This window comes from Chrysochloris asiatica, unplaced genomic scaffold (assembly GCF_000296735.1).
Source record: "Chrysochloris asiatica unplaced genomic scaffold, ChrAsi1.0 scaffold00125, whole genome shotgun sequence".
NCBI classification, from domain to species: domain Eukaryota; kingdom Metazoa; phylum Chordata; class Mammalia; order Afrosoricida; family Chrysochloridae; genus Chrysochloris; species Chrysochloris asiatica.
In genome coordinates this window covers 9,204,103-9,217,427 of record NW_006408643.1, presented here as the reverse complement: position 1 = coordinate 9,217,427, position 13,325 = coordinate 9,204,103, and the positions used below count along the sequence as shown (strand labels likewise).

Sequence of the window (13,325 nt, the reverse complement as noted above, 5' to 3'; positions counted from 1 at the left end):
AAGGCATCCTTAAGGTGAAGGAGGTAGCCGGCTGAGGAGAGAGTAAGGGTTCGGTACGGTGGGATGTTTCACCTTGTTCATTGACTGCCCTTAGGTCCTGGACGGGGCGGTAATCATTAGTTCCTGGTTTCCTGACAGGGAGAAAGGGAGGTGTTCCAGGGAGACTGGCATTTGGTTAGTATTCCTGCCTATAATAGGCAGTCGAGGCGTGGTTGGATCCCTAATGGAGCCTAGAGAATTAGGGGATATTAGCAGATATGTATGGGGGAGGCAGTACTGAGGAGGGAGACTACCACGGACGGGAGATGGTGTGCCAGGCCAGGTGGGTTGTTTTCAGCCCATACTTGGGGAAAATTCGATCACTACGTCTTGGAGCTTGGGACAAACGTTTCCCTAGGGGAGTTGGAGTTGATATATTTGGCAGCAAAAAGTATTCCTCCAAAAGGGGCATGGTTAGGGATAGAATGAGGGGAGGATCAGGGCTTAGGTGGAGCATGGGGGCTCTCCGGGATTGGAAGATTATAGTGACTTGAAGTTTCCTGAGGAAATTCCATCCTAGTAATTGGTATTGGCTGCTCAGGACCCAAAGGAAAGAGTGAGACACCGTGGACCTGCCTAGTGGGACTTTTCTTTCAGCTAGAAGGGGGTGTAAGCTGGTTTTCCCCGTGGCCCTGTGAATAGTAATGATTTTGTTTTTGGGTGGGCTTAGCATGTCAGTGAGGACTGATACCTCTGCTCCAGTATCAACAAGAAAGGTTACTGGGTGGCCCCCTACAGTTGGGGTGACCATGGACTCCTGGGAGCCGAGCAAGGAGGAGCCCTGGCCCCTCAGTCTGAGTCCTCGGCCTCTGCACAGAGGACCTTCTGGTTTTCCTCTCCTTGGGGCACTCGTTTATCCAGTGTTCCTTTGCCTCACAGTAGGTACATTGGGCATTGTCTAAAGCAACACGGCGGGTAGAACCAGGTGGTAGAGCGTGAAGGGGTTTGCTTACCAGGCCAGAAGGGTGTTCACCTGGGTGGGCGCTGAAAGTTTCCTGGAGGGCGGGCTGCTCCTCGAATTCTGGCTTGTTTCTTTTGGTCACTTTCACGTTCTTTTTTTGGAGCATTCTTTTGAGTCCTCCTCCCGGTTGGCGAAAACTTTCTGGGTGACCTCTAGACGTTGACTGGTGTTCATGCCGGGAAAGCCATCCATTTTCTGCAGTTTTCGGCGAATATTGAGTGCCGAGTGATCTACAAATGCTAAATTAAGAGCATGGGCATTTTCTGCAGCTCAGCTGTTAGGTCCAATGGGGTCTAGAATCTGAAAGCCTCACACAGCCTTTCAAGGAAAGTGCCTGGGGCGTCCTTGGGCCCTTGGGTTACCTTGGTGGTTTAAGTTGACAGTTTTTTGAGCTGCCCTCCGCAGGCCTGCCATGAGGGCTGAGTGATATGAATTTAAGGAACAGGACCCCAGGTCGGTATTGGCATCCCAGTCAGGGCGTTCACGGGGGCGAGTCTTCCAGAGCTGGTTTTGTCATTCCTGGGGAGTACCCACAAGGCAACTAAGAAGATCCTTTTCAGCGGCTGTGAGGATGCATTCCTGCTGCTCGGAAGTAAAGAGGGTCATAAGGAGTTGTTGGCAGTCCTCCCAGGTTGGTCGACTGATGGCACAGGGCTGGTTAGGGTCTGGGGCTTCTCAGTAAAGCTGGGCTTCTGACCCTTCCAGTTATAGAAGTCGCCGGAAGAGAAGGGGAATGTAAACCAAAGAAGGGGCGGTTTCTCGGAGTGGCAGGGTGTGTGTGTATTTCCCAGGCCGGATGTGCGCGCAGACAGTGAGTGAGGGGCAGTGACGGGAAGTCGGGGGAAAGGGAAACAGGATCTGAGATCTGAGCATGAGGAACAGTGGTTGGAAGGGGAGCAGGAGGGTTGGGTGGGAAGTTGTAAGGAGGGGGTAGGGGGCATCAATAGCAGAATCCCCTGGGTCTTGGAGGACTGCAGGGCTGGAGGGGAGATTGAGGAGTCATGACGGGTGGCACTGATTGGCACCATGTGACGAGAGTGACAGAAGCTTATGAGACTCTCTGTTCCTGAGGGCACATCGGCGGACTCAGGGAGGGAGAGTCTTAGCGATTTGGAGCCAAGAATGTATGTAGGGAAACTGTACCAGGTGGCCCGGTTTCCAGTTATAACTTTATTCACAGCAATGACATGGCAGAGGTCCAGGGTCCCAGAGTCTGGCCTGCCAACTTGAAAGGAGGGCCACTCAATTTGACAGTTTGGAGCCTACCGGGGTCATGGGGTCATCATGATCTCCCGAGAACCCTTGGAAGAGTTTGTTAACATGCAGTCAAGGTCCATGGTCCATGGCGAGGGATAAGGGAACGGGAGGAAAACCGTAAGGGGAGAAAAAGAGTAAATAAAAAGTGACCTCATGCAGAGAATGGTGACAGGATGTCCCCTGCAGGAGGAGGTTGTATAAAGTCAAAAATGCCTGCGGCTTTGGAAGGCAACGGGAGGCGAGGCTTGGAGTTCATGGAAGATCGAAGATAAAAAGAGTTCAAATCGGTCTAGGCAGAGACGGGACATTGAAGACAGGCAGGATCAAGGGAGACACTGAGCCCCGGAAAGGCAAAGAATGACAAGAAAGAAAAAAACAACTAAGAGAAGTTTGGAGAGCTAGGTCCACTCTTCGGGGGACACTGTCTAGAGGCCTAAATGCTAGGAAGACAGACGAGGAACTTAATTGTGAGACAGAATAAGAAGTCCATTAAAAACAAAGAATCTAAGACGTAGGGCACAGTGGAGGGGGGAGGGGGTGTTTCTCATTCAGTTGCCCACCTGGCTGCGTCCCTCTCGGGAATTTAGGTCCATTCAGACTCCGTGGTGTTTGCTGTGGAGCCGCACTGACCAGCTCCCTGCCAGCAGGAACCAGCTTCACACATTCAACCCATCAGGCATCCATTCACACAGACAGTGAGAGACAGATAACTGTTCAATAGATGTGGTGACAGGACAGACACAGGCAGGTAGACTTGTGTCGGCCACAGTCAGGGGGACCAAAGTCCCAGGCAAATTCCCGTTCACTTCCAAACAATGGGAATTTAGATCAACAGAATAGAGTCACCAGAAAGACCAGGACAGGACTGTGCTCTTCCGAGTTGATCACACTTGCGTTCACTCCATGTGGGTCACCCTGAGAGCCAAGCGAGGAGCCCAGGAACATGTCAGGTGGCCTCTCCTTCCCTGGGCCTTTGGACCAGCCCACCTGGAGGGAGGCTGGTGAAGTTCAGGTAAGAAAGGCTAGACTGACATCACTCTGGGGCCTCAAATGTTGTAGCAGTGCAAGTCAGAAAGAACTCAACTTGAAAATCTTAAAGAGCCGAGTTTATTGCGGGCGGCCAGAGTGTCAGCTAAAGCCCAAATCATTCTGACCCGTAAGTAAGCAAGGGAACAGGGTTTTATACAAGAAACACAGAGTGGTTAAAACAAAGACTTGTCTTGTCAGCTGGGGTGGAAAATTCCAGCAGACCCTTATCCTGTAAGTGGGAGTAAACCCACCAATAAACCCTTACCTTGGTTGTATGGATGGACTAAGTTGTATCCTGTTTGTTGAGGTGTCCTTGGGTCATTCTGACCTTCGTTTTTCTTTAAGAAGTTTATTATTTTTCCATAGGGTAAGGCGGGGAGGGCAGGGTGAAATGGGGCTGAAAGGACTTGGCAGATACCTAGTTTCAATGGGGCTGTCAGTCATGCTGTAACAACACGGATAGTTTCTTGTCTCTCGATCTGCTCACACCTGTGTAAAATGGCTCTCTTCTGTACTTTGACTAGCTGAACTTACGCAGTAGTTGAGCTGAGGTTTTTTTATATTTAACTTATGTTTTGTCTTTTGCATTTACCAGGAAGAAGCCTTCCCCATTTCCTCTTTCTATATTCTTTCTCATGCAAGCATTGTGTGCCAGTACTCTTGGAGTTTGTACTGATGGTTACATCTTCGTTTGCTCACCTTCCTTCTGAATCACCATGGAAATGTTCTCAGTGTATTTCCTATGGTTTACTCTTTCCAAACACTTTGAGTACCCAAATTCTTCACAATTTCTGTCTCTTAGGTGCCTTATTTGTTATTAATTCCGTTCTTGTTTTATTTTTATATTTTGAAAATCCATTCCTAATGATTAGTTCAGTCTCTCAACAGGGTAATAATGGACAAAACGTGTACAGTGAACTTACACTGATGAAGCTGATGAAGAATAATGGTTGGTTGTTTACGTCAGGAGAAATCTGTGAGTTTCAAGGCCATGAAAATCCCCACATCCACCAGGATGGGCATACCAGGTATCTTACCCATGACATTAAATAGTTCCCAATGGGACAGCTTCAAGATGACATCACATTTGTATGCCTCTTTTAGTGTGTGTTTGTAGATAGATATAAAACTAGCGCTACATGTGTGTCTACACCTAATATTCACAATTCAGGAATTTCCAATAAATGTGAATCAGGTACTCAGTATTTGAGACATCTCACTTGTACACATTATCACTATTCATTTTGGAATGTGGTGACAATAATGCTAGCACCTTACATGTGATGATTTAACCTGTGCACCATGAGAAAACGTTGGACAGAAAATGAACATTCATCGTGTATGGTACTTTTGAAATGGTAGAAAACGTAATTTTAACAGCACACTCCGTGTTTTCAACAGAAAGTATGTGGTAGAGAGCTGCTGTGTAAACAAAGAAGATGAAGTGAAGAAATATGAAGAAGGTGATCAAAGTGCCTGCTCTGAGGAAAATCATCGGAGCCTCAAAGGAACTGAGGTTGGAGTAAATGCTTTTGACTTTCATGAGGGTAGTAATTATACCTTTAATCATCCAATCAGATCTCACACTAAATGTGAACCATACCAGTATAAAGAATATAGAGAAAGCTGCTGTTCTCCGTCTTACATAAAACATCATTCAAATACTGTTAGTGGGGAGAAAGTTTGTAAATGTGAGAATTGTGGAAAACCCAAGGATAATTGCTCATCCTTCACTAAATACATGAGAACAATTTCCAGTGAAGTGAGGCCTTATGAATGTAAAGAATGTGAAAAAGCTATTAGTCTACACTTATCATTAACTCACCTTACAAGTACTTATAGTGGAAAGAGGCCTTATGAATGTAGGGAACATGAGAAAGCCTTTTGTCATGCCACAGCCCTCACTAAACATACAAGAATTCATAGTGTAGAGAAGCCTCTTGAATGTAAGGAATGTGGGAAAGCCTTTAGTTGTTCCTCAAAGCTCAATGAACATAGAAGATCTCACAGTGGAGTAAAGCCACATGGGTGTGAGGGATGTGGGAAACCCTTTTATCTACACACACAGCTCACTCAACATAAATTAACACACAGTGGAGAGAAATCTTTTAAGTGCAAAGACTGTGGAAAAGCCTTTAGTAACTCCTCAACCCTCAGTGCACATGAAAAATCTCACATTGGAGAGACACCTTATGAATGTAAGGAATGTGGGAAAGCCTTCACTCATGCTGCAGCCCTGTCTTCTCATACAAAAATTCACAGTGGAGAGAGGCCGTATGAGTGTAAGGAATGTGGGAAAGCCTTTATTACATCCTATAACCTCACTCAGCATATAAGAACTCACAGTGGAGAGAAGCCTTATGAATGTAAGGAATGTGGGAAAACTTTTGCTCGGTCTGACACCCTTACTAAACATATCCGATCTCACACTGGAGAGAAACCTTATGAATGTAAAGAGTGTGAGAAAGCCTTTAGTTGTTCCTCAAAGCTCACAGAACATACAAGATGTCACAGTGGAGTAAAGCCATATGAATGTGAGGAATGTGGGAAAACCTTTCATCTTCAGACACAACTCACTCAACATAAAAGAACACACAGTGGAGACAGGCCTTATCAGTGTAGGGACTGTGGAAAAGCCTTTCGTTACTCCTCAAGCCTCACTACCCATAAACGATCTCACAGTGGAGAGAGGCCTTTTGAATGTAAGGAATGTGGGAAAGCCTTTTTTCAGTCCTCAAGCCTCAGTACACATATGACATCTCACAGAGCAGACAGGCCTTATGAATGTAAGGAATGTGGAAAAGCCTACAAAACCTCCTCAGGCTTCAACATCCATAAAAAAATTCACAGTGGAGAGAAGCCTTATGCATGTGATGAGTGTGGAAAAGCCTTTCGTTACTCGTCAAGCCTCACTGCCCATAAACGATCTCACAGTGGAGAGAAGCCTTATGACTGTAATGAGTGTGGAAAAGCCTTTCGTTACTCCTCAAGCCTCACTGCCCATAAACGATCTCACAGTGGAGAGAGGCCTTACGAATGTAAAGAATGTGGGAAAGCCTTTTTTCAGTCCTCAGGCCTCAGTACACATATGACATCTCACAGAGCAGACAGGCCTTATGAATGTAAGGAATGTGGGAAAGCCTACAAAACCTCCTCAGGCTTCAACATCCATAAAAAAATACACAGTGGAGAGAAGCCTTATGAATGTGATGAGTGTGGAAAAGCTTATCGCCACTCCTCAACCCTTACTTCCCATAAACGATCTCACAGCGGAGAGAGACCTTATGACTGTAAACTGTGTGGGAAAGCCTTTATTCAATCCTCACACCTCGGTGTACATATGAGATCTCACCTTGGAGAGAAGCCTTATGAATGTAAGGTCTGCGGGAAAACCTTTACTTATTCTGGAAACCTCAAAGTACATCAAAGATATCACAATGGAAACAGACCTTATGAGTGTAAGGTCTGCGGGAAAACCTTTACTCATTCTGGAAGCCTCAAAGTACATCAAAGATATCACAATGGAAACAGACCTTATGAGTGTAAGGAGTGTGGGAAAACCTTCATTCAGTCCTCAGACCTGATTGTACATAAAAATACGCACAGTGGAGAGAAGCCTTATAAATATAATTAATGTGGGAAAGCCATAATTGGCCAGTGGGGTTCAGAAATCATCCACACTTTGGCTGTAGAATCTATTTTAATCAACATTTAGAAAAGACAAATACCTCATTTTTAAAGATAATTTCCTTGATTTCCAATATTCTGTCCATTTGTAAAGAAGCTTTCATATTCCCTATTTAAAAAATATTTTCGGCTGAACTGAAAGCCACAAATTTACTTGTCTTTTGACTTCATCAGAGGTGAGACTACTCATCCTCCAAACACTGTTTTCAGAGGACCAAGCAGGTGAACGTCTGATGGTGCAAGATTGGGACTATGATGCTTTAACATCTCAAAATGAAAATTTCACACAGTGTCAACAGTGAAGGTGAAAGTTTGGAAACATGAATTGTCATGCACTATCACAATGTCCTTGAATAGCAGTCCTCTGTGTAAATCTGTGTTTTAGACTTCAGCTCTTCAGTGAGCATCTCATTGTAACGAACACTGTTGATTGTTTAACCTTCTCTTTGATAGTGTTCCAATAGTGGCCCTGAGTGTTCCGGAAAACTAAGTAACAATTTTCCAGTTGATGGTTGACTTTTGAACGTATTCTTGGTGGACGATTGAGAATGTTTCTCTTCCACACTCTAGCGTTTACTCTCAGGTTCATTGTGATGACTCTGTCTCATCACCAGTAAAGATATTTTAAAAGAATCTTTTACCTTCAAGTATCGGTCTGGATTTTGTTTTCAGATGTCCACGTTCACAACGGCACAGTACTGACCTTGAGAGGAAAGCGTTGATAAGACAATGCATCCAGCAGAAGTTTTTATATAGCCAGAGCATGAAGTATTTTTGATGCACCTTCATACCAGATTTCATAGCAGAGACAGGTGTTCAGAATGTAAGAAATGTGATCTAGTTTTTTTGTCTGGCTACAGCCCTCACTACAATGAAAAGGAACACTTCATTGAGAGAAACATGGATGTGACGAATATGGGAAAGTCTTTCCTAACTCCTCACACCTCAAGGCACAAATGTCATGTAATGGAGAGAAGTCTTATGAATGCAAGGAGTGTAGTAAAGCTTTTATCCAGTCCTTAGATCTTACTCCTCATAAAAGAACACACAGTAGAAGTCTTATAAAGTTACCCATGTGCCAACCCTCTAGTGAGTTCTCAACACAAACAGAGTCTCATAGTGGAGGGAGGCCTTATCAATGGAAGGAATATTGGGAAGCCTTTGGCTTATCTTCAGAACTCAAATGGAATATAACATCTCATAGTGGAGAGATCCGTATGAATGTCAGCAATGTTGCAAATAATCTATCAACCTTCAAGTCTAGCTAGATATATAAGAACTCACAGTGGAATGTTGTTGTTGTTGTTAAGTGCCGTCGAGTCGGTTCCGACCCATAGCGACCCTGTACAGGGTTTCCGAAGGTGTAAATCTTTACAGGAGTAGAAAGCCTTATCTTTCTCCCGCAGAGCGGCTGGTAGTTTCGAACCGCTGACCTTAAGGTTCACAGCCCGATTCGTAACCACTACACTACCAGAGCTCCAGTGGAGCAACAGTGAAATGGGTTCTCGTGAATGTACGAGGGAAATTCATCGTTTTTCCCGTAGCCATTTGAAGATAGGTGAGAGGATTCAACAGAAAGAAAATACATGTGTCATTTCTTTAGTGATTTACTTCTAATATTCAGCTTTTCTAACCCGTTTCTCTTAATCTGAATCGTTCTAAAAAAGTTTTTAATGTTCTTATTTTGAAAAGCCCTATAATGTAATTTCCAGACATAACGGTTCATAAAAGCGTTGCCCCAAGGTAAGGACAGAATAATGTTTCCTCCCAAATAATCATAATGCTGCCCTTTCTCACACAAACTTCCCCTCAGTGTGATTTCTGACAACAGTTTACTAGTCATTCAGTTGGTAGCTTTTAGATTCGAATCCTTTGTTCAGCATCATGGGTTTGAAGTTCCTGCATATTGATGAATGTAACCATAGCTGCTTTTTTGTTGTTACTGTGAAATATTCAATTCCACACTCAACTTTTTTTGTGTATTTACCAATTGATCAGTGTTTTTGTGTACTGTTGTAGGAATAAAACAGTTGTAAACACTCCTACACAAGTTTTTATGTGACTATAACGTTTCCAACTTCCTGTCTGTATGCTTTGGAGTGAGAATGCTGTGTCATATCAATCCGTTTTTCAAAGAGGCTCTGGCTGGTTAGAGAGTGGTAAGGTCCATTGAGATGGGTGGAAGATTTAGAACACCTTTGTACGTTACTGTGTTCAGGCGATTTGCTGGGCAGCTCACCTGATTGTCACCCATTTCCTGAGGAATTGGTGAGGAATGGTTCATCTAGATTAGGCCACAGGCTCAAGTGTATTTCTTTGAATGCTATACCAACACTGCTCAAATTGAGAGCTGGACACAGGTTGTGATTTCATGATAGTGCACCAGCACATGAGCCCATCACTGGAGTACCCCCATGGAGGATATTAGGTACACAAGGGAAGCCTGAAATCTAAGAATCTAAGAAATGATCACCAGGAACAAGAAAGAGAAGGCCTCCTTTTACCAGTGTCCAACATGTGCTGAGAACTGGGAGAACATTAGTAAGGCCCAGTTCTGTTATCAAACATTAGGCAAAAGGGATACAAGCAGAAGCATAAAGAGAGTCAGTATAAGGGTAATGTGTAGGTTTGTCTTAGGTTGGTTACCTATGAGTTACAAAGCTCCTAAGAACATCCAGGTGGAACATCAGACCATGTCTAATTTCTCGAGGAAGAGAGAATCAGCGTGAGCCACAAGATGGTTCCTATGAAGTTAAGTCAAGTGTACCTTCACTATCCATTCCTTTTAGGATTTCTGACTCCTGTGGTACCTTTCCCAGCACAATTAATGTTTTATTGTGAATTATGTAATAGTTTATATGGGAGAGCATTAGCTTTATATTCATCCTATCGTATATCGTTTCATTGCCATGGTTACAATCCCCTCCATGCATCGTCAACCAACCAAGGGGTATACCCTACAAGCCTGCCCCCCGGTCATCAGCACACAGCCTCTCTCCCTCTCTGGATGTAGAGTCCCCAGCCACTCCATCTCTCCATGTCATTGTCTCTGCCTCCATCTCTGACATCACTGCTTCTCTGGGTAGGGTCCTGCATGCACTCTGCTCTTCTCTCTTGATGATCCCAGGGACTTCGGCTCCTGGACTGCGAAGTCAATCACCCCTCCTTTTGCTACAGAATGTCCACCTTTACATTTCCAAACCTCAGAGTCAGTCCTGATAGTAATTATTCACTATTGTCCTACATGAGTGCTATCCACATCTCCTTTCATCAGTCCCACCCAGACAGATTAGATATTACTCAGTGGTAATGGTCTTCCTCTGAGCCCATCCCTGTCTACTCTGTGTATGGAGGGGGTGTGAATGATCTTGCTGTAAAGATTTGTTCCCTTTTTTGATCTAGTGCATCCATAGGTGTAGGTCAAGTTCATCAAATTTTATCAGATTACTGGTTTTTTTTCCTCTTCTTTCTTCTAGTTGATCATGTAGACATTGAAGCCAGGTCAAGTGGGTATTATCTGCAAGTGTGGGTGTTCTTGTGCATATGCCCTCTTCTTATCAGCTGGATGGATGCTTCACTCTCCACTCTAATCCTCTGTGGCTATGTCACTGACTCTGGGCCCAAGAGTCCCCATGTCTTGCCACACTGCTGGCCAACCAGGTCTCCACCCGGGTTCACAGGAATCAATTGAACGTTGTAGGACTTAGCTCACAGCTTCATTGCTGTTTTTCCCTCATTTCCCCTTATTGTTGACAAACATGGTCACCAATCAGAGCGTGTATTCCCATTGAGTCTTAGTCTTGGAAGGGGGTTTGCTCTGAGGGGACCCGACCACTTGCCTTGATGTCTCCTGGGCGAGCAACTTGCTTGTTCTTGTAGTAATCAGTTGGTCTGCCTATGTTGTTTTGTATTTTTCCTGTAGGTCTTTCTTTCAAGAAGTATCTTCTGTTCTTTTAGCCGCTCCAGGCTTTTCTGCTTGTCCTTTCAAGTGGAAATTTCCCACCTCTGAAGATTCTGGATGCTATTCAGGATTCCACCTATAGTCATGTAATTCAGAGGCTCCACAGGAAGCCTCCTTCACTGGGCACATTGTAGCCCCATTTTAGGTATTCCAATCAGTTATAGGCAGAAGATGGACTTACAGGCTTTCTATAGTGATATTTCTGGCTATTTCTTTTTCTCCCTCTCAGGTGTCTATTTTAGAATGGTATCCCAGGGAAACCAAGATTCAAAAGACAGCCAAGCATCTTAACATCATTTTGCCCCCTTTTGCCCATTCCAACCACAGTGGCAATAGCATTGGGGCTTAAGTGCAGCAACAGTTATGGTGACCAGGCAGTGTTTCATTCTGTTGTGCCTTGGATTGCTTTGAGTCAGACTTGACTCAGAGGCAGTTAACAACTATAACCCTGTTCACAAGGAACCTTGGTAGCATAATGGGTTACCATTGGGCTGCTAATCACAAGATCAGTGGTTCAAACCCATCAGGAGCTCTGTGGGAGAAAGATGAGGCTGTCTGCTCTCGTAACATTTACAGTCATGGAAATCTCTAGGAGCAGTTCTACTCTGTTCTATTCAATGACATTGGTGGGACATTGCACATTGGGTCAATCTACTGTCCCAGTAAACCACTTAGCTGGCTTAGCAAAAGGGAGCTGAGAACTTGGGGTTGCTTGCACCTCAGTTAATACTCAGAGGGAACCCCCAGTTTCCCCGGCCAGGCCAACTGCATTTCAAAGTTAACCTTCCAGTTGTCTTCCTATCCAGAACCCTGCCCCTATCAGTCCTTACCTTTCACCTCTCCAGCATGCTAGCATCCACAGTCTCCTCAAACCACTGGCTCTGGCTCTCAAACTGCTCTCTAAAGTCACCAATGACTTTGAAGGCTGAATCCAATGGTCACTTCTTGGTTCACATCTTATGTGACCTCTCTGTGAGACTGAACTTCATTTTCTCTATTGTCCTTGGTTTCATTTCTTGAGTGCCTTCTCACTGCTAGATCAGAGATTCCCAACGTTTTCACTTAGTATTTGCGTGCTTAACCATTTGTACCACTGGCGGTTTTATATGCAGATGGCTTATGAAGAACACTAAACCCTCCTTTGCCCTTAGATTCGGGGTGTGAGTCGGGGTGAGATAACCACGTTGAAGAACCATCAAGTGGACCCCAACTCATAGGGACCCCATAGGATAGGGCAGAATTGCCCCTTGGGTGTCTGAGACTGTAAATCTTTATCGCAGCAGATAACCTCATCTTTCTCCTGTTGAGTAGCTGTTCGGTTCCCACTCAGCGACCCTGCACAGTGTGTCCCAGGCTGTGCCACTTGGTAGGAGCAGAATGCCTCCTCCTTCTCCCGCGGAGCGGTTGGTGGATTGGAACAGCGAGTTAGCTGTTAGTAGATCAACACGTAGCCACCACGGTGTCAGGGCTCCTTCATCATCGAGGTGGTTGTCTCATAAATTAGGTGGTGATTTTCAACTTAAAAAAAAAGAAACGGAAAGATCAAGAATATCCATGCTGCCTCGAAAACAGTACCTGCCCAGGAGTGGAACGCCCCAAGGCCGCGGCACGCATGCGTGAAGAACTGCCCAATCAGCACTGCGCCCGTCTCACGGCTGCCTAGCTCCGCCCTTCTGCCGAGCGCGCGGCTGAGGAAAACCTAGGAGTCTTGAGACAGAGCGGCGCCTCAGGTGAGGAGCGGGCGTCGTGTGGGCGACTGGGGTCCGAGCTGTTGTCCGCGGATGGTCACAGGGTTTAGTAGCTTCCGGTGGAGGAGGGCGTGTGTCCAGAGCAGGCCCCTCCGGTTGTCAAACACTTTTTCCTGGGGTAATAGCACGGCTAGGCAGGCCTCCCTGAGGGGTTTGGGGCCTGGGAGGGAGCAGGCCCCGGAAGGTCTGGGACAAGGAGCAGGACCGGGGGCAGAGGCGTGGGTGAGGAGCCAGAAGCTGGAAGGACAGGAGGGGAGCCGCGGAGGAGGCTGTACCCTCAAGCACCATGGCCGCGGGCCGAGGTCCCCTGCGTTGTCCCCGGGAGATAGTGTGTGGGCCTGGGTGGACCTTTACTGCTCAAGGCCCACGGAAACCGTCACCTCTGTGTTTCAACGGCGGGTGTGAACTCTGAGGTTGAAACATTCTGTTCTTTAAATCCGCAAACAGAATCCAATTATGGCAGCCACCAGAAGGAGACCCGGTCGACGGGGGAGGAGTGGTCGGCGCGCAAGACGCAATAAGAGAAAAAAGAACATCTGTCTGAGCAATGTCCAGAAAGGTACTTCGTCTCTAACTTAATCTTGCCCCATGGGCGCACTTGGCTATTTCTGCTACAGAAGATAATCGCCATTAAAAACAAGCA

At 45.6% G+C, this 13,325-nt stretch overlaps 1 protein-coding gene and 1 pseudogene across 1 annotated transcript; both read left to right on the top strand.

The window, feature by feature from the left end:
* Positions 1-257: 257 nt before the first annotated feature.
* Positions 258-11,863, top strand: LOC102814615 (zinc finger protein 699-like). The gene is made up of 4 exons (XM_006869077.1): positions 258-322; positions 5,444-5,793; positions 6,109-6,749; positions 11,780-11,863. Exons 1-4 carry the CDS (start codon positions 258-260, stop codon positions 11,861-11,863), a joined length of 1,140 nt encoding a protein of 379 aa, XP_006869139.1.
* Positions 11,864-12,968: 1,105 nt separating this feature from the next.
* LOC102814231 overlaps positions 12,969-13,325 on the top strand; it is a 69,242-nt pseudogene continuing 68,885 nt past the window's right edge.